The 24,631-nt window shown below is 55.0% G+C and overlaps 1 protein-coding gene across 2 annotated transcripts in view; it reads right to left on the bottom strand.

Moving 5' to 3' along the window:
• PCSK6 (proprotein convertase subtilisin/kexin type 6) overlaps positions 1-24,631 on the bottom strand; it is a gene marked incomplete at its 5' end in the record, with an annotated part of 54,570 nt that overhangs the window by 24,418 nt on the left and 5,521 nt on the right. For both annotated transcript variants that reach the window (XM_081114833.1, XM_081114832.1), the window contains 6 exons: positions 3,561-3,733; positions 6,273-6,361; positions 8,376-8,452; positions 9,604-9,747; positions 11,056-11,166; positions 15,841-15,945. In XM_081114833.1, coding sequence (XP_080970959.1) covers positions 3,561-3,733; positions 6,273-6,361; positions 8,376-8,452; positions 9,604-9,747; positions 11,056-11,166; positions 15,841-15,945 — 699 coding nt within the window. The remainder of the gene's footprint in view (positions 1-3,560; positions 3,734-6,272; positions 6,362-8,375; positions 8,453-9,603; positions 9,748-11,055; positions 11,167-15,840; positions 15,946-24,631) is intronic.

The following is a 24,631-nucleotide window of genomic DNA, read 5'->3' on the forward strand; positions in this document are numbered from 1 at the left end:
GCCACAGGCAGCGGCTCAAGAGCTGCTCACCGGAGACCCAGTCGGTGCAAGAGGGCGGGCCTGCGGGTGGGCACGGCCAGCCCGTCTCCGCAGGAAACTGGACCCACGGGGCTGGTAGCTCCGGGCGTCCTTGCCAAAGACCCTGCTTTCCAAACACGCGGCAGGAAATTGATACTTAGGCCCGACGATGACGGGCCAATTTAGAGAGGAAACTGTCAACACCATCCTGCAATCCGGCCGGCCGGCCGGCGTGGCTCGGTGATTGGGTGTCCACCTAGGAGCCAGGAGGTCGGGGTTCGATCCCCGTCAGGGCACTTGCCAGGGCTGCGGGCTCCATCCCCAGGAGGGGGTGTGCAGGAGGCAGACGATCCATGATTCTCTCTCATCACTGATGTTTCTCTCTCACTCCCTTCCTCTCCGGAATCAATAAAAACATATTTCAAAAAAAATTTTTTTAATTAAAAAAAAAATCTCTAAGCTGGCACTGTTTTCCATGAGATTCGCGGGACTTGCCACCGGTAAAATCCTGAGGACGAGCTAAAAGGAGGAGGGAGGTGACTGTCGGAGATTTCACGGGCCTGGGACAATCTGGCACAAAACGAGGTTTTGTTTTCTATTCAGTTTCAAACAACAAAACCCCTCGTATGTCTCCAGGGCTGGGCATCAGACCTGCAGCCAAGGTCACAGGCCCATGACCAGGCATCGAACCCGGGGCCCTTTTGGGGCGCGCAGGCCGACGCTCTAACCACGGAGCCACGACGGCCGGGGCCCAAGATCTCAGATGGTCCGACATCATCTCATAGGAATGACAGACGGGCGGCATCAACGCCGACACCAGCAACGGCTCCCCCGGGGGAAGCGCCAGCTCTCATTTACAGCTTAAAATTAGCTCGGTTTTGGGGAGGCGCCGCCTGTCATCACGAGGGGGCGCCGGGTGATGGAGAGGGTGGCAGAGCCGAGTCCCGGGAAGATGAGACGGGTTTATGGGCCTGGAGGGCAGCAGCCACGTGATGCGGACACGCCTGGGTCTTCTGGCATCGCTGGGCTCTGCCGGCACCGGCCCGCACCGGGTCGGGCGGTGAAGGACTGGGGGGGGGGGGGGGAGGCCTGAGCCCTGGAAAGAGGGTCCCTGGGTTGGGGACATTCTAAGACAGCGGTTCTCAACCTGTGGGTCGCCACCCCTTTGGCGGCCGAACGACCCTTTCACAGGGGTCGCCTAAGACCATCCTGCCTATCAGATATTTACATGACGATTCATCACAGCAGCAACATGACACGTTATGAAGTAGCCACGAAAATAATTTTACGGTTGGGGGTCACCACATGAGGAACTGTATTTAAAGGGCCAGAAGGTTGAGAACCACTGTTCTAAGAGCTAAGTACTCTCCCCCGCCCCCCAACACATAGGAAAATGAATAGAGCCCGGCCGGCGTGGCTCCGTGGTTGAGCATCATCGACCCTGAGCACCATTGATCCACGAACCAAGAGGTCACAGTTCTATTCCCGGTCAAGGGCACATGCCCGAGGGGGAGGTGGTTCCAGTAGGGGGGGTGCAGGAGGCAGCCGATCCATGATTCTCTCTCATCACCGATGTTTCTCTCTCCCTCTCCCTCTCCCTTCCTCTCTCTGAAATCAATAAGAATGTATTTTAAAATGAATAAATGAAAGGGCCTGCCCCGTCCCCTGGACCCCCCTGCCACCCCTCTCTCCTCTCTCCAATAGGACAAGTCCGAGGCATCAGGCTGCCAGGGATGCCTCAGTCTCCTACCGGAACCCCTGCCAGCGTCACCGGGCGCTGGGGCTTGTTGGGCCACCCAGGGCCACGGGGACGCTGACCACAGCCCCACGTCTGTTCCAAGAAGCTGTCCTCGCCCTGAAACCCGCCTCGCCACCCTGCTTGTTATGGCTGGGTCAGCGCCAGTCCCCTCCTCCCCCCGCCTTTCTGACTCACAGCGACTGGGATGGACCTCCTGGGAGGAGCCTGCAGCGCCCCCATCCTCTGCGTACCCGAGCCTGTCACTGGAGGCCCAGCACCCAGAGGTCTGCTCTGTGCAGTCCCTGGGGAGGTGCCCCCCCCCAAATTCTACACGTCTCACACTGCCTGCTGGCAGGGAGGGGGAGCAAGCAAGAGCAAGACTTCCTGCCCGGCTGGTGTGGCTCAGTGGTGGAGCACCAACCTAGGAACCAGGAGGTCCCGGTTCGATTCCCGGTCAGGCTCCATCCCCATTCGGGGGCGTGCAGGAGGCAGCCGGTCCGTGATTCTCTCTCTCATTCATCATCAGTGTTTCTTTGAACTAAATAACCGAGACTCGAAACGAGATTATTCTGGCCCACCTTCCCCGCTAGTATCTTATCCGTGGGTTGATTCATTTTCTACATGAATCAGTGTTTTCTGACCCAGACTCTATTGCTTGGGGTTTTTTTTTTTTTTGAAAGTACAAAAAGCTACAGTTTTCCCAGAAAGGTTTCAAAACCAAAGATGAATTTCCAACTTGTACGTTTGTTTTTTATTTTCCACCAAGGACTTGACTGCTCTTAGAGCTGCTGTCCGATAGTAATTAAATATGTGGCCCTTGACTAAAAACCTGTTTGGTTCAACAAACTACAATGATTGTCACAGGCAGTGTTCTCTTTTTCCTGTTGGTGTCACCGATGTGTGAGCAGGCTTTCAGATGAAAAACCATGGCCCGGCCAGCGTGCTCAGTGGCTGAGCGTCGACCTACGAACCAGGAGGTCACGGTTCGATTCCGGTCAAGGGCACAGGCCCGAGTGGCGGGCTCCATCCCCAGTGCGGGGCATGCAGGAGGCAGCCGATCTGCAATTCTCTCTCATTATGGATGTTCCTACCTCTCTCCCCCTCTCCCTTCCTCTCTGAAATCAATAAAAATCTTTAAAAAAAAAAAAAAGACCAGAAAGCATGAATGGTAGCTACCTTAAAAAGACGCGGTCTCCAATTCAGATATTTTGTCCTGATTTTTTTTGTTGCTGTTGCTCTGATTTTAGAGCTGGTTGGTGTCGTGCTAATAAAACCTGATTCCGTCTATTTCCTTTTTTAAAACTTCCACACTCGCTGCTTGGGGTGCCCTCCCTGCAGCCACGGAGAAGGAGTAGGAGAGCCTTAGAATTTTCGAGGGGAAAAGAAAGCCCGTAACATACAACACACTGTATCAAACTAGTTTACACGCATGACACAAGTATTCTGAATTTTACAGAATTCGAACGTGGTTAGGAACAAGGTGTCATGTGATAAGTTTATTTTTCATAAACAAAAAGCACATATATATGTATCTATGTTTATTGATTGATTTCAGAGAGGAAGAGAGAGAGGGAGAAACATCCACGATGAGAGAGAATCACTGATCGGCTGCCTCCTGCACGCCCCCCTACTGGGGACCGAGCCCGCAACCCCGGCATGTGCCCTTGACCGGGAATCGAACCTGGGACCCTTCCGGCCACAGGCCGATGCTCTATCCACTGAGCCAGATCGGCCAGGGCTGAATCCATCCTGGGGCGACCCCCGTGCCCCCCGAGCGCATCTGGCAGCCCTGGGTTACTCACACCTTTTTAATGCCGTACTCGAAGGCCTGCTTGGCCAGCCGGCCGGGGCCATCCACCGTCTTCCCGTCGTCGTCGGGCCCCCAGCTCGCGCTGTAAATGTCGATGTAGTTGGGCCGGATGCCCAGTGACTTTGCCTCCACCACGTCGGTCACGTCCCCGTCCAGCATGCGGATGCCTGGAAGCACAGAGGTTCTGGGTGCGCGCGCGTCCCCGCAGACACTGGGCCCGGGAGCAGGGACACGGCTGGGGGAGCCCCACACCGCTGGGGAGCTTGTCCGGCATCGTTTTGGTTTTCTTCGCTTTTTAAAAATATATTTTTACTGATTTCAGAGAGGAAGGGAGAGGGAGAGAGAGACAGAAACATCCATGATGAGAGAGAATCATGGATCGGCTGCTTCCTGCACGCCCCACACTGGGGATGGAGCCCGCAACCCGGGCCTGTGCCCTGACCGGGAATCGAACCCTGACCTCCTGGTTCCCAGGTCCACACTCAACCACCGAGCCACAGCGGCCAGGCAGGAATGTCTACTTTTTAAAAAAATATATTTTTGTTGGTTTCAGAGAGGAAGGGAGAGGGAGAGAGAGATAAACATCAATGATGAGAATCACTGATTGGCTGCCTCTTGCACGCCCCCCACTGAGGGGGATCAAGCCCGCAACCCGGGCACGTGCCCCCCACTGAGGGGGATCGAACCTGGGACCCTTTGGTCCCCAGGCCGACGCTCTATCCACTGAGCCAAACCGGCCGGGGCGGGAATGCCAGTTTTTGAACAGGGGGAACGAGATGCCAGAAGACAGTCCAGAGCATGTAAAAGCACCAGACCAGACCGACACCCCTCCCAATGCCTTCATGGGGGAGGGGGGGGGGTGACGGGGGAAAGGGCGAGTGATGGATGAGGAAGAAAGCCTGATGTATTCAGGGTTTAATGAGCCATCTCATTTCCGCGACGCTGCCAGGTCGCCCGCAAAGCAAAGGTAAATATTTCCCGTAGAAACCCGCTGTTCCAAGATTAGCAGGAAACACCGACGGTTCCCTGGAAACGCCAAAGGGAAGGGACACAGGAGAGACAGGCCCGTTTACCCAGAAGGATCAGGTACAGGAATGATCTGGACAAATGGGCAACCACGTCTTTTCCTGTCGGTATTCAAAATCCTTGACATGCGGGGGCCTGGCCGAGTCTGGAGGGACCGGCCCCCCCCCGTCCCCGCCCGCCTCCAATCGGCCAATTCCTAGAGACCTCCGTGCCCTACGTGGGTTCCTTTCGAGGCCACGCCCAACCACCTGCATTATGGGCTCCTACACCCTACACCCAGAGCCCCTACACCCAGAGCCCCTACGCCCACAGCCCCTACGCCCAGAGCCCTTACACCCACAGCCCCTACACCCAGAGCCCCTACACCCAGAGCCCCTACGCCCACAGCCCCTATGCCCACAGCCCCTATGCCCAGAGCCCTTACACCCACAGCTCCTACACCCACAGCCCCTACACCCACAGCTCCTACACCCAGAGCCGGGAAATTATTCCAACCTTCCAACCAGCCAATCCTAAACCTGCAGAACTTGCCTGGCTTGTTCGTTCCTGCAGAAACCATAGTGACACTTTGGGTGCACGAGTCATCCCCCGCCTCCTGCCTGACCCTGTGTTTCCGTGTGTGTGTGTGTGTGAGTGTGTGTGTGTGTGTCCGTGTGTCTGTGTGTGTGCGGTGTGGCCCCGCCTGGAGAATGCCGGGGAACAAACTGTGCAATGCCCTTGCTTCCTGGTCTGCTGGGCTTACCATTCCTGAATGAACGATAATGAAAACTCTATTTAAAACAGGAGTCCTGCCCTAGCCTGTTTAGCTCAGTGGGTAGAGCGTCAGCCTATGGATTGAAGGGTCCTGGGTTTGATTCTGGTCAGGGGCACATACCTCGGTTGCAGGTTTGATCCCTAGCCCTGGTCCGGACACGTGGGAGGCAACCAATCAATGTCTCTCTCTCACACATTGATGTTTCTCTCTCTCTGTCTCTCCCTCCCCTACCCACTCTCTAAAAAAATCAATGGAAAGATATCCTTGGGTGAGGATAAACAAACAAATAAATAAAGTAATAATAATCTATCTCTCTATATAAAACCCTAATATGCAAATAGACCGAAGAGCAGACCAACCAACCAGTCGCCATGTCGTGTGCTGACCACCAGGGGGCGCGTGTGGACCATGGAGGGTGTTGGCAGCAGGCGGCAGAGCACCGAACGTGGCGAGCACCGGCCGCAGTGGGATGGTGGAGCAGGTGAGTGGGGGTGCCAGACCAAGGTGGGGCGCCGGGCGCTGTCATCGGGCCCAGCCTCTGGTGGTCACTGAAAATTCTTTTCTCCCGCACACCACGGTCCCACCAGGCACTTGCACCGGCTGCCAGCGCCAGCCCCGTTCGCACCCGCTGCCGGCCCCTGGCACCAGCCTGGATCCCCTGAGGCTGTCAGTGGGTGCGAGTGGCAGCCGCCTGCTCCGGTCGCCCCTGAAGGCTTCTCCACCTCCCCCTGCTCCTGAGGGGCGATCGGGGCAGCCGCTGCTGCTGCTGCCGCTGCTCATCCCCACTGATGGCACCAGCCCTGCTCGCACCCACTCGCTCCGCGCCAGCCGAGGTCGACAAAGGTGAAGCTGCCCAGACCCCCAGAATGGGACGCCCTGGCCCCTGCCCGGCCCGGAAGCTCCCAGCCCCCCACCCCGGGCCTTACCTCCGATCTTCGCATTGTACGCGATGCCCACGATGCAGTAGGAGTTGTTGGCGGAGGCAGCCACTTCGCCTGCGCAGCGCGTGCCGTGCCTGAAACCAAAGGCGAGGCAGTGAGGACTCGGCCCGGCAATTTGGGGGAATCTGGTGAGTCGCTCGGGCCTCGTCCGGGGAGGGTCACACCAGCCCTGGCACAGCCCCTGGCACAGCCCCGGGCAGCCCTGTCCCTTCCGCACCTGCCGGCGACGAGGCCCGCCCGTGACCTTGGAAATGGCTCAGGGGTCGTATCTTCCTTTATCCCACATCTGAGTGGGCGGCTCCTCCCCAGGTCCCCGCTCCCATCCTCCCAAACTCTGCATTCCTCTAACACCACACTCTGCCTGGCACCCATAGGATGGAAGGAAGAACACAGTGAGGACACATGGCCCTGGCCGGGGTGGCTCAGTGGTGAGGCATCTACCTAGAAACCAGGAGGTCACGGTCGTCAGGGCACAGGCCCGGGTGGCGGGCTCCATCCCCAGAACGGGGCGTGCAGGAGGCAGCCGGCCCATGATTCTCTCTCCTCATTGATGTTTCTCTCTCTCCCTCTCCCTTCCTCTCTGAAATCAGTAAAAATATATTTAAGGGAAAAGGAAAAAAAAAAGGAAGACATATGGATCTAGCCGGTTTGGCTCAGTGCATATAGCATCAGCCTGAAGGATTCCAGGCTTGATCCCCGACACTGGTCGGGGCAGGAGACAACCCATCGATGTCTCTCTCTGTCTCTCTCTGTCTCTCTCTCTACTTCCTTTCCTCCCTCTTTTCCACTCTCTAAAAGTCAATGAAAAAATATCCTTGGGTGAGGATTAATGAAAAAATTTTTAAAAAAATGAGGATTTAGTATGTCTCGTGCCTGGTGTACCTGCCACCCCCACGCTCACCCCACACAGCTCTCCTGTCCTTCCCACGTCACTGACGCAGGCACTGAGGGAAAACACCCTCCATGGACTGCCCCACCCCAGAGGAGGAACTGGGAAGAAATCGCCAGAAAAACAAACTGCTCCCCCTCCTCCCCCCGCAATGACCCCATCAGCCACTGTGCCGGCCGCTCAATTCCTCCCGCAAAAACAGCGCCTCTTTGAGACGCGTCCCCGGGGGACGAGAACCAGGGATGCCCATCTAAACCCGCCTTTAAAAACCGCCCGGGGCCTGCGTGCCCTGGACCCCAGCCCTCCACCCTCAGCCCCATGCCTGGCGGCTCGCGGGGTCAGGCAGCTCGGGGTCTGTCTGGCCCCGGATGAGTCCTGCCCGGCAAAGGTCACTCGGGGGCGGATTCTGGGTCATGCCTCTTTGCCCAGTGGATGTGAGGCTGGGAATCGAGGCGCCCTGCACCCCAGGCGGGCTGCCTGCTGAGCGGGAAGGGCACCTGGGGATGTGAGGCAGGCACAGCAGTTCTCCCCCGCAACACCCCGGGGCGGGCCTCTGCGGGTTCCCGGAGCTGCCAAACCTCCCCGCTCAGTGCCATGTGGGCACCGGCCTCTGTCCCTTGGAATCGAATCAACCGCAAAGGGAAAGGGGACGTGGGTAGGACGCATCCGGGCCAACGGCCGTCGGGTCAACAGTGGGGAAGAGAGAAAGGGCTTTTGTTCTTCTCCTGGAAATGTTTTTGGAAGAACGATGCAAAAAGCTCAGGCATGGGACACCCTGACGAAGAGAGGACAGGCAGGACACAGCCCGTCAAGTCCCAGGAGCGGGTCTGAGCAACTGAACTCTGACCCGGGGCTGCCATGGACGGCGCCCCAGTCACCTGGCGCCTCTTGAGGCCACTCCCTTCGTCAGCAAAGAGACGGAGACAACCTTGTTGTGTGTATTTTTAAAATACATTTCTTATTGATTTCGGAGAGGATGGGAGATGGACAGAGAGATAGAAACATCCATGATGAGAGAGACTCATGGATCGGCTGCCTCCTGCACGCCCCCTCCTGGGGATGGAGCCTGCAACTCGGACAGGTGCCCTGACTGGGAATCGCACCGTGACCTCCTGGTTCCTAGGCTGACACTCAAGTACTGAGCCACACCAGCCGGGCCCTTCTGGGGGCCAGCAGGAAAGAGGGACCGACAGACATACTTGTTTTCGTTGCTGGCATCGTAGCGTGGCGATGGGTCATAATCATTTCCATTGACGTCGTAACTTGCGTAGGAATCCTACGGAATGAGATCTTAGTGAGCGGAGAGGTGAGGCACAGGTAGAGCAAGCCTGCCCAAAGTATGATTACGCCTCCATTGGCAAAGAGAGAAAAAAAGGCACTTGGTACTCCGTCCCTGCAACTGTCACCTTATCTATGTTTCCTTTTTCTTAAAACTGAATTTATTGGGGTGACATCTATATAATAAAAGCCTAAGTGACCGTTACGGCGGAATGACCAGAACGACCGGTTGCTATGATGCACACTGATCCCGGGGGAGCAGACGTTCAAAGCAGGAGCTGCCCCCTGGTGGTCAGTGCGCTCCCACAGGGGGAGCGCCACTCAGCCAGAAGCTGGGCTCAGAGCTGGCGAGCGCAGCGGTGATGGCAGGAGCCTCTCCTGCCTCTGCTGTAGGCGGGCGATAAGGAGCGAGGCGTCCTGGACTGCGAGAGGGATGTCTGACTGCAAGCTTAGGCCTAGGGGGATTGGGCCTAAGCTGGCAGGCGGACATCCCCCAAGGGGTCCCAGATTGTGAGAGGGCGCAGGCCGGGCTGAGGGATCCACCTAGTGCATGAGTTTCATGCATCGGACCTCTAGTTGGTCAATAAAATTACATAGGTTTCAGATGTACAAATCTATAATGCATCATCTTTATTTAGGGTATCCAAAAAAAAATGTATACACGTACTTTGAGTAATGATAAAGGCAGTGTTTGCAAAAATACAGTTCACTTTCAAAACTGAGCTATTGGTGCTGGCCGGCGTGGCTCAGTGGTTGAGCATCAACCTATGAACCAGGGGGTCAAAGTTCGATTCCCAGTCGGGGCACATGCCTGGGTTGCAGGCTCAACCCCAGTAGGCAGCTGATCCCTGATTCTCTCTCATCATTGATGTCTCTCTCTCTCTCTCTCTCTTCCTCTCCCTTCCACTCTGAAATCAATACAAATATTTTTAAAAAATAAAAATAAAAAATACTTTGTCAGCAATAGACTTTAAAAACAAAAAATTAAAATGAAAAACAAAAAAAAAAAGAAAAGAAAACCATACGGTGACAGTATCTATGGGGGGAAAGTCCGTCGATAAGGGGATCTGGGCGGTCCCCACCTGTGCTGCTCAAGGGTCCCCTGCGCTGATTGAATGACGAGCACGTGAATGCCAAGGCCAGACTCACGTAATTGGGGGCCAGGTCCGGGTGGTTCCTCTCGATGCCGTCATCCAAGATGGTGACCACCACGTTCTTCCCCGTGTAGCCTCTCTTCCACGCCGCCTGCACGTTCATCTCCGAGCGGCAGCGGCTGTGCTTGTCCCCGCAGTGCTGCGCAGAAAGACACACGGACAGTCCTGACTCGGGTGGACACAAAGCCAGACCCAGCAGAGGCACCCCATGCGGGTCAGAGGAAACGCTTTCTGGCGACCCCTAGAGTCAGATCTGAGGAAGCACTCTGGCACCCCCGATAGCCTAGATCCGTGGTCAGCAAACCGCAGCTCGCGAGCCACATGCGGCTCTTTGGCCCCTTGAGTGTGGCTCTTCCACAAAATACCACGTGTGGGCGCACACGTACAGTGCGATGGAAACTTCGTGGCCCGTGCGCAGAAGTAGGTATTTTGTGGAAGAGCCAGTATTTTGTGGAAGAGCCACACTCAAGGGGCCAAAGAGCCGCATGTGGCTCGCGAGTCGCGGTTTGCCGACCACTGTCCTAGGGCATTGTCTTTCTTCGGGGCCTCTGTCCAGGACTCAGCATCTCCACCGAATCAGCCCTACGGCTGCGATCCCATTGCCTCCCTGCTCAACGAGCTCCGCAGGGACTTTCGTATCATTTCAAAAAGAATTCACTCCTAGCTGGTTTGGCTCAGTGGACCAGAGGGTCCTGGGTTCGATTCTAGTCAAGGGCACAGGCCCGGGTTGTGTGCTGGATCCGAAGTAGGGGGCGTGCAGGAGGCAGCCGATCCATGATTCTTTCTCATCATTGATGTTTCCCTCTCTCCCTCTCCTTCCCTCTCTGAAATAAAAATAAAACCATCCTATATAATATAAGGGTAATATGCAAATCGACCAAACAGCAGAACGACCGGTCGCTATGACGCTCACTGACCACCAGGGGGCAGCTCCTGCATTGAGCGTCTGCCCCCTGGTGGTCAGTGCGCTCCCATAGGGGAGCACTGCTCAGCCAGAAGCCGGGCTCACGGCTGGTGAGCGCAGCGGCGGTGGCAGGAGCCTCTCCCACCTCCATGGCAGTGCTAAGGATGTCCGACTGACAGCTTAGGCCCATTCCCCGGGCCTAAGCTGTCAGTCGGACATCCCCCAAGGGCTCCCAGACTGTGAAAGGGTGCAGGCCAGGCTGAGGGACCCCCCCCCCGCACCCCCGCCCAGTGCACAAATGTCATGCACCGGGCCTCTAGCACAGCGGTCGCCAACCTTTCGGACCTCACGGACCACCGGTTGGCGACCGCTGCTCTAGTATAATAATAATTCACAAGAAAGCTTGGGCCGCAAAGCCCAGCGTGAAAGAAGTGCTTTCCGCTCAAGATGAAGGCTGTCTGTCTGGAGTCACTGTGCGAATTCAGCTTCGCTGGGGGAAACGAACCCCTCCCGGGAGCAGGGCCCCTGCGAACGCCCACTCACCAGGTACCACATGCTGGGCCAAATGGGGTCGTTGAAGTAAAGGGCCTGGGGATCACTGCGCACCAGCCTCTTCACCCTGCGTTTGACTTCCTGTTGCTGGAGCCATTTCACCTGTTTGGGGGGAAACGCAGTTACGATATATTTAATTAATTAACTAATTTATTTATTTATTAAATATATGTGTATTGATTTCAGAGAGGAAGGGAGAGGGGGAGAGAAACATCCGTGATGAGAGAGAATCATGGATTGGCTGCCTCCTGCACGGCCCCTATTGGGAATGGAGCCCGCAACCCGGGCATGTGCCCTTGACCGGGAATCGAACCCTGATCTCCTAGTTCCTAGGTCCCAATGCTCAACCACTGAGCCACTCAGGCCGGGCACAGTTTTAGGATTTATTTTAAATGATCCCCCTGATTGTGTGCAGCTTCCGCATGGGTGCTACAGGCGGCTGTGTTTTTCATGAATATCTGAGTCCTCTTCGATGCCTCCCCTGGTCAAGTTCCAAGGAGACGTTTTCATGTCAAAGGCACCCCCCCCCGTTGGAAAAATGACAACTTGTCTGTGTCTGTGGAGGTCTGGCTGCCCCCAGCCCGGGACCCAGTTCGTCGACCCCACGATCGGCCTGGTCCCTTTCCGTCTCCCGGCCTGGACTTGCCAGGAACTCCTTGTTCGTGTGCACGTCCCACGGTGCGAGCACACAGAGCCGCCTGGTACCATCCCAGCTGCGGTTCAGGGAAAGGCCTGCTGACGCGTTGCCTCAGGACTAGGAGGAACCTGAGCTCCAATTAAACTCTGTGGGCAAAGTCCCAGGTTACGGAACAGCACGCCAGCTCCTGTCCTGGAAATCAACATGTTGCAACCCCAGAGAGCGAAAGCGCTGAAATCGCCCCGGCCGGTGTGGCTCAGTGGGTTGAGCGCCGACCTGTGGACTGAAGGGTCCCGGGTTCCATTCCGAGCAAGGGCACGTACCTTGGTTGTGGGCTCCAGCCCTGGCCCGGGTCGGGGCGTGTGTGGGAGGCAGCCAATAGATGTGTCTCTCTCACATCGACGTTTCTCTCCGTCTCTGCCCACCTCCCTTCCACTCTCTCTGAAAAATAACGGACAAATATCCTTGAGTGAGGATTAACACACACACACAGGCTCAGTGGAAATCGCTGAAATGAAGGCTTGAGCCCGGCCGGCATGGCTCAGTGGTTAGAGTGTTGACCTATGAACCAGGAGGTCACGGTTCGATTCCCAGTCAGGGCACAGGCCTGGGTTGTGGGCTCGATCCCCAATAGGGGGCGTGCAGGAGGCAGCTGATCCATGGCTCTCTCTCATCATTGATGTTTTTCTCTCTCTCTCTCTCTCTCTCTCTCTGCCTCTCCCTTCCTCTCTGAAATCAATAAGAACATATTTACAATGAAGCCTCGAGCTGGAGGCTCCCACGGCCCCCGGACGAGCCGCCGAATAACATCTTTATCTTTCTATTTCTGTCACCCATCTGGCCGGGAGCTGCAGGGCGGGCCAGGGCCGAGCCAGAATCATCACCCTGCAATGTGAGGGCTGGGAGACGCGGGCAGCAACATCGGACCGTCCCAACGCCAGCTTGGAAGGGAATCAGAACGAGTAATTTAAGAAAAATGTGGGAGGCCTCGCGGCCATTGGCCGGCGCCTCTGCAACATCCACCCTTCTCCAGACGTTTGGCCAAAGGACAAGTCAAAAACAAATGCTTTCAGTTTGCTTCAATGACAGGCTCTGGAAAAAGCCCAGCGGCCGGTCCCGGGCCCTCAGAGCAGCCGGGCTGCGCTCCCAAGGAAGGCGCTGAGCAACACGGCGCTTCGAGCCCGGGCCGGTGTGCTCAGTGGTTAGCGCCCCGGCCCACGCACGGAAGAGTCCCGTGTTCCCTTCCTGCTCCAGGGCACGTACCTGGGTTGCAGGTTGGACACCCGGCCCAGGTCAGGGCGTGTGCCTGAGGCAACCAATCGGTGTGCCTCTCTCACATCAATGTTTCTCTCACTTTCTCTCTCTCCCTCTCTCTTTCTGCCCTCCTTCCACTCTCTCTAAAAGTCAATGAAAGCCCTAACCGGTTTGGCTCAGTGGATAGAGCGTCGGCCTGTGGACTAAAAGGTCCCAGGTTCGATTCCGGTCAAGGGCATGTACCTTGGTTGCAGGCACATCCCCAGTAGGAGGTGTGCTGGAGGCAGCTGATCGATGTTTCTAACTCTCTATCCCTCTCCCGTCTTCTCTGTAAAAAAATCAATAGAATACATTAAAAATAAATAAATAAATAAAAATAAAAATCAATGAAATAAATATCCTCTGGTTAGGATTTAAAAAACAAACAAACACAAAGAACGTATTTCGAGCCCAGCTGGTGTGGCTCAGTGGTTGAGCCTCAACCTAGGAACCAGGAGGTCACAGTTGGATTCCCGGGCAGGGCACATGCCTGGGTTGTGGGCTCGATCCCCAGTGTGGGGCGTGCAGGAGGCAGCCGATCCATGATTCCCTCTCATCATTTATGTTTCTATCTCTCTCTCCCTTCTCTCTTCCTCTCTTTAAAAGTGAATTGAAAAAAAAAAGAAAGTACTTCAAGCAAACTGGCCTTTTATTTATTTTATTTTCAAAAACACATTTTTATTGAAATATATTTTTATTCCCAGAGAGGAAGGGAGAGGGAGAGAGAGAAACATCAACGATGAAAGAGAATCATTGATCGGCTGCCCCCTGCCCGCCCCCGAGTGGGGATGGAGCCAGCAACCCGGGCATGTGCCCTTGACCGGGAATCAAACCCTTCAGTCTGATGGCCAATGCTCTATCCACTGAGCCAAACCGGCTAGGGCAAGGCCTTTTAAATTTAATTTTGTGTTTTACCATTTTGGTAAAAAAAAAAAAAGGGGAGAGGAATTAAGAATGTAAGGAGAACCGGTGACGAAAGCTGTCTGAACTCTTCCTCCTCCTCCTGTTTTGACAAAAGGACGCGCTATCAGTCCTTCTGGGAGGCCGGGGGGTGCGCTGTAAATTCCATCCCTTTCCGAGGCACTTGATACATACAATGGGGACTGGAGCTCATTAAAATGAAATGCTGCCTGCCTGCGTTCGACCGACCTTTACCCTCAGCTCCGTAACATTCATTTCCAGTTCGGTCATCCCCACACGCTGGAGACATGGCGTTCCCAAGCGCCTCAATAATCTTAAACCGTCTTTGCCTTTTCATAATCCTATTAACAACACAGCAAAAAAGGCCTGGCTGCCCTGGCCGGTGTGGCTCAGTGGTTGGAGCGTCGGCCTGCAGGCTGAAGGGTCCTGGGTTCGATTCCAGTCAAGGGCAGGTACCTCGGTTTGCAGGCTCGATCCCCGGCCCTGGTCGGGGGAACCTACCGGAGGCAACCCATCGGGGTGTCTCTCTCACATCGATGTTTCTCTCTCTCTCTCTCTCTCTCTCTCTCTCTCTCCCCCCCCTCTTTTCCACTCTCTCTAAAAATCAAAGGGAAAAATAACAACAAGAACGTTTCATTTTCCAAACTGAGCTCTCAGCCGTGAGAGTGCGTACACACTTTGGGGGGAACAGCCTGAATTTAATCAGAAGGAGGAGGCGGAGTGGCGATGAGTCGGACCGACAGCGAAGGGGCTGGGTCTGCATGGGAACCGGGTGGTTTCCGCAGAGGCTGCCCGGCCCTGCTGTCCCTCACGCTCTCCGGGGCCGAACGCTGAGCGAGAGCCGCTAGACGCAACGGGCAGCGGCCACTCCCTTCTCTCTATCCTCTTTATTGGCTGCAAGGATGCTCCGATAGCGGCCCTGCCAAGAGTCTATTCAGAAGACCTGTAGCCTGGCTGGTGTGGCTCAGTGGTTGAGCATCGACCTAGGAACCAGGAGGTCACGGTTCCATTCTGGTCGGGGCACATGCCCGGGTAGCGGGCTCAATCCCCACTACGGGGCCTGCAGGAGGCAGCCGATCCGTGATTCTTTCTCATCACTGATGTTTCTCTCTCTCTCTCCATCTCCCTTCCTTCCTCTCTGAAATCAATTAAAAAAAAAAACAAGAAGTCCTGTAGAAAAGGGATGTTTATTGGAGAAAACCTAAATGCCAGGGCCTTTGCCTAGAAAATCTTTTCTTACTCTCATCTCCTTCCTTCGAGGACACAATTGGCAATATGTTGCCCGCACACTCAAACTGAAGATAGTACTTTACTTTTATTTTAATATTAGAGGCCCAGTGCATGAAATTCGTGCATGGGGTGGGGGTCTGGTCCCTCAGCCTGACCTGCACCCCCTCCAATTCGGGATCCCTCAGGGGATGTCCTACTGACGGCTTGGGCCCGCTCCCCGTGGTTCTGTGCTCTCTGCGGGGCCTGCCTGCTCCACACCACGGGGATGGCCAAGCAGGCCCTGCTGGGTACTGCCTGCGGGCGTGCTTGCCTGCTGGGCTCACATTGCCGGGGTGATGCCACCAGCGTCCTGCCCCAGCTGCTATGGGTGCCGCCATCTTTGTCGTGGAGTGACGGTTAATTTGCATATTGCTCTTTTATTAGATAGGATTTTTTTAAATTGATTTCAGAGAGGAAGGGAGAGGGACAGAGAGAGAAACATCAATGTTGAGCAAGAATCCTTGATCGGCTGCTTCCTGCACGCCCCACACTGGCGATGGAGCCCGCAATCTGGGCATGATTCTCTCTCATCATTGATGTTTCTGTCTCTCTCTCCCCCTCTTCCTTCCTCTCCGAAATCAATAAAAATATATTTTAAAAAACAGAACAGCCAGCAACACCCTAGGCACCCACCCTGCCCAGGGAGCGGGCTGTACCTGGGGGTCCATTCGGAGGAAGGTGTGAGGGCCTCTGCTACTGAAGGTCGACCTCTTGAAGGTCTTGCTGTGATAAAAGTGGTAGTAGTTTTCCAGGTTTCCGATCTGCAAGACAAGAAACAGGACGTCAGTCGTGAATACAGTCCTGCAAACGGTTTCCAAAACCCTGCATCCCACCCGGCCGGCCGGCGTGGCTCCGTGGTTGAGCGTCGACCGAAGAACCAGGAGGTCAGGGTTCGATTCCCGGTCAAGGGCACAGGCCCGGGTTGCGGGCTCCATCCCCAGTAGGGGGCGTGCAGGAGGCAGCCGATCCAGGATTCTCTCTCATCGTGGATGCTTCTCTCTCTCTCTCCCCCTCTCCCTCCCTCTCTCCGAAATCCATAAAAACATCTCTGAAAAAGCCACACAAAACCCTGCAGCCCACACAAGCCTTCTGGTCCCCTCTCTAAGAAGGACCGCCCGCTCCCAGAGGCAGCACCGCCTTGGACCTGCACCCCTGCGCTTGGAGACGTGGACAGGGTGTCCATTCAGGGTCACGTGTCCCCGAAGCAGCTGAGCGAGTGTCACGCCAGGTCTACACCAAAACACTCCTCCGTAAACAAACCGCGCGCTCCCCGCCCCTCGGGCGAGCGGGAATCTCTAAGAATGAACAGCCGTTCCGTCCGCTCCAGGGCGACGCGGGAGCCAAGGAAAGCAGGCGGGTCCGGCGTGGGGACTGGGCAGAGGTCAGCTGAGCACGTCGCGCTCCCCGGGGGGGGGGGTCCCTCCTTTCTGAGGGGGCGGGGGTCCGAGGAAGCCTGGGGAAAGGATGTGGCCCGGGGGACAGACGGACGGACGGACGGAAGGCCCTCCCGGGAGCAGTCACTTGCCCTTGTGTGTGACGAGACGACCCCTGCACGTCGCGTCCCTGCTCTCCGAAGGCCTGTCTTGCTCTTTACTGGCTGTTGGAAAGAGCCGGGGTGGCGTGGCTCAGTGGTTGAGCATCGACCTAGGAGCCAGGAGGTCGCTGGTTCGATTCCCGGTCAGGGGCACGTGCCCGGGTTGCGGGCTCCATCCCCAGTAGGGGGCGTGCAGGAGGCGGCCCATCACTGATTCTCTCTCATCACGATGCCTCTCTCTCTCTCCCCTTCTCCCTGCCTCTCTGAAATCAATAAAAATATATTCAAAACAAACTAACAAACAAAACAGCTGTGGCACCAAACAAGGAAGGGGCAGGCGCCAAGGCAGGAAGAGCCAGTTTTTTTTTGTTTTTTTTTGTGTGTGTTTTTCCTGCAAATACGAGGACAGCCAGCTTCATGTGTCCTCCCTGCCCATGCAGGTCGGGTGTGAGGTCGGGGGACTGGATCAGGGAGGGGGCCTGGCCGGCAGGGTGGCTGGGAGGCAGGCGGGGGCGGGGGTGGGGAGCGATTACTCCTTGGCGACTCCACACCCTTTCGTACAGAGCGGGGCAACAGTGAGGTTACAGTCATTCATGTGGAAAATAACAGCGTTGCCCCTGGCCAGTGTTGTCCAGTGGTTAGAGCACCGGCCCGGGCACTGAAGGGTCGTGGGTTCGATTCCCCGTCAAGGGCACGCACCTGGGTTGCAGGTTCGATCCCTGGCCCCGGTCAGGGTGGGTCTGGGTGGGTGTGTGCATGAGGCAACCAGTTGATGTGTGTTTGTCGGTGGCAGAGAGGAAGTGAGAGGGAGAGATAGAAACCACCAATGGATGTGCGTCTCTCACATCGGTGTTTCTCTCTCCCCCACCCCGACCCCCAACTCCTTCCCCACCTTCCTGAAGGAAGAAAAAAGACGACGCGGCACTTTTTTCCGGGGCCCCGAGGAGCGGAGGGGGAGACCCCTAACGTATTGATCCCCTTTGATGGCAGCAAAGGCGCTGAGGCGCGGCGGATTCCACCCCAGATGACATCCGATCGTTCCAAAGTCCTCCCCGCCGCCCGCTCGGGCCTCCAATGGACGTGACCTCAGACGCAGGTGCAGTTCTGTGAGCTCTGCAGTCAGCAAGCTGGGGTGGGGGGTGGGGGGAGGAAAAGGGGGCGTGGGGCCAAGCACATACTTTGGTCAAGACACCAGAGTCCCACCCCGGCCGCCCTCCCCGGCCAGCGGGGTGAGAGCCGCCCGCCCGCCTCCGGGGAGCAGCAGATAAGCAGCCGGGAAAGGTCCCAATTCAAGGTCTCAGCGATGACGATTCGCTGTCTCGCTCCCCGGCCTGCCCTTGGCCCAAACAGATGTTCTGCTGGTGGTGGTTGCTGTTCTGTTTTACTTTTTAATAAAAAAAAATTTCTATTTATTAATTTGAGAGAGAGAGAGAGAGAGAGAGAGAGAGGAAGGGAGAGAGTGAGAGAGAAACATTGATGGGGTGTTCCACTCATTCATGCACTCATTGGTAGATTCTTTTATTTATCTTTATTCTTTTTATAGATCTCAGAGAGGTAGGGAGAGGGAGAGAGAGAAACATCCGTGATGAGAGAGAATCATGGATCGGCTGCCTCCTGCACGCCGCCCACTGGGGATCGAGCCCGCGACCCAGGCATGTGCCCTGATCAGGAATCGAACCGTGACCTCCTGGCTCCTAGGTCGACGCTCAACCACTGAGCCACACCAGCCAGGCTCCTTTTTCTTTAAAAAAAAATTTTTTTAATTTAATAATTTTACAGAGAGAGAGGGGAAGGGAAAAAGAGACAGAGAGAAACATCGACGTGCTGTTCCACTCATTCATGCATTCATTGGCTGATTCTTGTAAGTGCCCTGCCCGGGGATCGAACCGGCAACCTTGGCGTATCGGGGTGCGATGCTCTAACCCACTGGGCTCCCCGGCCAGGGCCTGACGCGGGTGTCCTGAGCCCTGTCTGCTTGGGGCCTCTGCAGCTTTTGGGGAAGAGTCTGTCTCAAAGTCACAGGCGACAAGAGTTCAGTTATATAACGTTAGGGATCCCCGGGGGGGGGGGGGGCGCTGCTTAAGAGAAACACGACTAATTAGCCCATAAAAACCGACACACCAAATGAATTCCGTCCTGCTCCGGTGACTTCCGCCTGGAGAAAGTTATAAACACACGGTGGATGGCCACGGAACCTATATTTAGCCGGCGCGGGGCTACCTGGTATTTATAATTAAGGAGGTCCAGGGAGAGAGAGAGAGAGAGAATGGGCAGTTTGTTATTAATTTTTTTTTTAAAGCATTAAAAAAAATTTTTTTTTTTTTAATGAAAGGAATTAAAACCCCTGCTTCCCATTTCGCTCACACAGACACAGAGCAACGTGCTCTCACTGCGGTAATTATAATGCCGACTCTAGTTAGGTTGCTTGCCTAATTTCCCGGTCTCCCAAACTTGCCTTCTGCAACACGTAGTCCTCCCCCCGCATCCCCCCCGGAGCATGCAATTAAGCTGCTGGACTTCCTGCGGGTTCCTGAAAAGGCCTTCATTTCGACAGAGTCAAGTTCATTTTCTCTTCCCCGAAGCCAGAGGGGGCTGGCTTTGGAGGAGGGAATTGACTTATATACCCGGCCTCACCCTGTACCTTTCACGTCCACAAAGGGCCCACGTGTGGCAAACTCCGCAACCTTCGCCCTGGAGATCTTCCTTCTGTTTTTTTAATTTTTACACTAGTGGCCCCGGTGCACGAAATTCGTGCACATTAAAAGGGAATTAATGAGGGGAAATATCTTAATATTGCTATTTGCCCTTTCTCCATAATAGAAGTGTCAGAGATGAAAGAAAATTACTAAAATGTATATGAGCCCTGACCGGTTTGGCTCAGCGGATAGAGCGTCGGCCTGCGGACTCAGGGGTCCCAGGTTCGATTCCGGTCAAGGGCATGTACCTTGGTTGCAGGCACATCCCCAGTGGGGAGTGTGCAGGGGGCAGCTGATCGATGTTTCTCTCTCATCGATGTTTCTGACTCTCTATCCCTCTCCCTTCCTCTCTGTAAAAAATCAATAAAATATATATTAAAAAAATAATAATAATAAAAATAAAATGTATATGAATATCCCCCTCCTGTCAGAGTCTGGGGCACGCCGAAGGACCCAGAGTCAAGTCCCCGCCCAGCCCCGTGCGCCTCGAAACCGGCTGCCTCCTGCACGCCCCCGGTGGAGATCGAGCCCACAACCCGGGCCTGTGCCCTGACCGGGAATCGAACCGTGACCTCCTGGTTCACTGGTCGATGCTCAATCACTGAGCCACGGCGGCCGGCTGGCAGGCCGTGGCTTTCCCTCCTGAGTGTGCTTTTAAATTCCTCACTTTAGGAAATCCTCATTCATTCATCAATTCATTCATTGCATCGCCTTCGTGCGAACCCAGCTTTGCTCCTTGTAGGGGCTGTGAACTTGGTGTCTCCTCTGATCAGGGTCCTATCTAAGGAAGCCGGAACCCCTGGTCTTCGAGGCAGGAAGCCCTGGCCGTGAGGACAGAGCCGGCACCATATGCCTATTTACATATTTTATCACACTTAGCACGTTTTCATTTTGCCAACTCCCCTTAAAGCCCATTAAGCACTTAATTGGTTTGACTTCCTTGTACAACCAGGACATTTTATTTTTTTGCTTGCCTAATGCAATTACCATAATCTCTGCCTCTGCTTCTCCCTGGAGTCATCTTAACACTTTCTCCTTTAAAAAAAAATTATATATATATATATATATATATGTATATATAAAAATTATATATATATATAAAAAATTATATATAGATATAGATATAGATATATAGATTGATTTCAGAGAGGAAGGGCGAGGGAGAGAGGGAGAGAAACATCAATGATGAGAGAGAATCACAGATCAGCTGCCTCCTGCACGTCCCCTACTGGGGATGGAGCCCACAACCCAGGCCTGTGCCCTGACTGGGAATCAAACCGTGACCTCCTGGTTCCTAGGTCGACGCTCACCACTAAGCCATGCCAGCCGGGCAACACTTGCTCCTTTTCATTCCTAAATATTTTATGTTTTTCTCCTTATTTTCTCGGACTCTCCCTCTAGACCAGTGGTTCTCAACCTTCCTCATGCCGCGACCCTTTCATACAGCTCCTCATGTTGTGGGGACCCCCGGCCATAAAATTATCTTCGTGGCTGCTTCATCACTGTCATGTGGCTACTGTGATGAATCGTCATGCAAAGATCTGATAGGCAGGATGTATTTTCATGGTGACAAATGGAACATCAGGAAAGCACAGTGATTCATCACAAAAACAACATGTAATTATCTCTGTGTTTTCCGACGGTCTTAGGCGACCCCTGTGAAAGGGTCGTTCGACCCCCCAAGGGGTCGCGGCCCACAGGTTGAGAACCGCTGCCCTAGAGCAGGCCCCCCTCGACCGTTTTCAGGAAAATGTCCCCTCTTCCTCTCGGTCCCTAAGCTCCCGGCTCACTGGGCCACTGTTCCCCGTTTTAGCCTCACGTGCCTTCATTCCTATTATGTGTTACGTGCTCCAAGCTTCATGTCCCTGGGGCGTTCATGTTAATAGAACGAGGAGAATCTATAAATAAGGGCAGCTTCGAGGAATAATGCACTCATTCTTCCCCCCGGCCCCTGCCCCCACTTCTCGCACGTGCCCTGAATTCACCAGGAGGCACACGGCTCCTAGGAGGGACGCCTTCCTTTCAGAAATCACCATTCAGGCCCTGGCCAGTGTGGCTCAGTGGGTAGAGCGTCAGCCTGCGGCACGAAGGGTCCCGGGTTCGATCCCCGGTCAGGGCACACGTCCAGGTTGCAAGCTTGATCCCCAGTGTGGGGGGCGTGAAGGAGGCAGCGATCCAAGATTCTCTCTCTTCCTGTCCCTTCCTCTCTGAAATCAATAAATATCCTATATAATAAAGAGCTAAGATGCAAATGGTTGTTGCGCCCTTGTGCCGGGGGCCAGGGGACCTGAGGCCGCGCCCCCCCACACCCCCCACGGGGCTTGACAGGGATGGGGTGGCCGGGTCTGGATCTTGTGCGATTTTGAGGCATGAGTGGGGGGGGTGGGCGGGACTTGACTCTGGGTCCTGCAGCACACCCCAGACTCTGACAGGAGGGAGGTTTTCATACACATTTTACTAATTTTCTTTCATCTCTGATACTTAAAATATTTCCTCTAATGAATTCCCGTGCACCAGGCCACTGGTGTGTGTGTGTGTGTGTGTGTGTGTGTGTGTGTGTGTGTGTGTGTGTGTATTTAGTTAGTTAGTTAGTTATTGTTGTTGTTGTTGTTAATCCTCACCTGATTGATTTTCGGGGTTAGTGGAAGGGAGGGCGGGGGAGAGAAACAGACAGAGAGAGAGAAAAGGAAACATCCATGTGAGAGAAACAATCAGTTGGTTGCCTCCCCCACTGGGGCTGGGGAAGGAACCTGCAACCCACATATGTGCCCTTGACCGGGAATCAAACCCAGGACTCTTTGGTGGGTAGGCCGACACCGTAACCACTGAGCAACACTGGCCAGGCCGGGTGCCTGCTGGGGCCCCTCCGTCCGCGGCGGGCAGGCCCGGGAGCTGCCGGCCTCCGCTGGCTTATGAGCTTTATGGGCGTGCTGCTCCCCGGGGCTCAGTGCCTCTGCCCCTGGGGCACCAGCAAGTTATGGGGTCCCGGAGCCACACTAATCCTCGGGGATGCCAGACCGACCCCGGAACACACCTCGTAAACGCCGAGGCCCCCGAGGCCAGATTCCACGGGGATTTCTTGGATGACATCACCGGCCCCGTTCAATAAGCCCCTGGGCTTCGAACCCTCATCTCTAGACACGAATGTACGATGTCTCCCCTGGCCCCCACCCCACAACCCTAAGAATCTTGTTGATCTCCCGACATCTGTGGTGATTGTTGTTAATCCTCACCCAAGGATATTTTTCCCGCTGATTTTTAGAGAGAGTGGAAGGGAGGGAAGGAGAACGGGAGGAGAGAGTGAGAGAAAGAGGAACATCGATGTGAGAGAGACACATCGATTGGTTGCCTCCTGAACATGCCCTGACCGGAGCCGGGGATCGAACCTGAAACCCAGGTGCGTGCCCTTGACGGGGAATCGAACCCACAACACTTCGGTGCCAAGGATGACGCTCTAACCACTGAGCTGCGGGCCAGGGTTCTCCCAACATTTGATTATGAAACACTTGTTGGTTGGACTCTCCCCTCTAAGCACCACGACCCGCCCCCCCACCCGGGGAAGGCATACCACCGGCTCCTGCATGTGCCCTGACCAGGAATCGAACTCGGGACCTCCTGGTCCAATCCACTGGACGACGCTCAATCCACTGAGCCACACCAGCCAGACCCCCTAAGGATCTCTGAGCATCACTTCTGTGCCCGGGGTACGTGCAGAAACACACCCTGCGGCATCTGAGATCTTGCTTCCCAGCAGCTGTCAGTGTGGGCTGGAATACACTTCTATAAAAATGCCCAAAAAACCTGCCCTAGTCGGATTGGCCTCGGTGGATAGAGCTTTGGCCTGTGGACTGAAAGGTCCTGGGTTCAATTCCGGTCAAGGGCACATGCCCGGGTTTCGGGCTCGATCCCCAGTAGGGGGCGTGCAGGAGGCAGCTGATCCATGATTCTCTCTCATCATGGATGTTTCTATCTCTCCCTCTCCCTTCCTCTCTGAAATCAATAAAAATATATAAGAAATCAATCAATCAAAAAAAAAAAAGGAAAAACAATGCAAACAACATAAATAAATAATAAATAAAACAGCCCTGCTTTGAGACCCGCCGTCTAATGCGCCCATAAGCATCCTGACCACATGGGGTAGATAAAACAGACACCATGGGGCAGTGGGGAGGAAACAGTGGCAGCAAATCCACAAAGTCCCTCGGCCTCGGGGCGTGGGGGTGGGAGAAAGATCTCCCCGTGTCCCCGGGGAGGCCGGGCAGCTGCCGGCAGGGGGGACGCGCCGGGGCTGGCGGGCCGTCCATCCGCACCGACCAAGAACAAAGCGCCACAAATGCCTGACTCAGGACAGGAACCCATTGCTGGAAAGTAAAAGCAACTTTGAGCAAGACAAAAAAAAAACACACAAAAAAACTGGCTGGAAGATAGGAGTGTCTGTAGTTCTCTGTAGCCACTGCTTCTGACTCAGGAAAACAGAAACACGGCCAGGGCGCTTTGTCAGAGCGAATCAAGATGGGAACTGGAGCCCGGCCGGCCTGGCTCCGTGGTTGAGCGTCGACCTAGCAACCAGGAGGTCAGGGTTCGATTCCCGGTCAGGGCACAGGCCCGGGTTGCGGGCTCGATCCCTAGTGTGGGGCGTGCAGGAGGCAGCCGGTGCATGATTCTCATCATTGATGTTTATCTCCCTCTCTCTGAAATCAATCTATAATAATAATAAAAGCGTAATATGCTAATTAGACCAGACAACCAAGCGACCTTCCGGACGTCCTTCCGGACAACCTTCCAGACGAAGCCAGGGCTGAGGCCCTTGCATGAATTTCATGCACCGGGCCTCTAGTAAAAATATATTTTTTAAAAGAGGAAGAAACAATTATTTCCCCACTTCTTATTCCTCCGACTATGGAAAATCCTGTGGCCGGGCGACTCAAATGCCATCAGCCGCAAAGCCTTCTGGGAACTTCCCAGCTGACACCAGCCCCGGCCACCTCCGTTAGCCTAAGGCCTCTGGATTCCGCCTCCATCCCTTTTGCAACAGTGACTTAGGTTCTTGTCGGTTGTAGGTTGTTCCCTGCCTTGGTCATTTCCGAATCACACGGAGGGGGACCAGCCCTGGCCGGCGTGGCTCAGTGGATAGTGCGTCAGCCTACAGACTGAAGGGTCCCGGGTTTGATTCCAATCTAGGGCACGTACCTCGGTTACAGGCTTGATCCCTGGCCC

The sequence above is a fragment of the Myotis nattereri genome (assembly GCF_964212035.1).
Source record: "Myotis nattereri genome assembly, chromosome: 21".
Classification (NCBI taxonomy): Eukaryota; Metazoa; Chordata; class Mammalia; order Chiroptera; family Vespertilionidae; genus Myotis; species Myotis nattereri.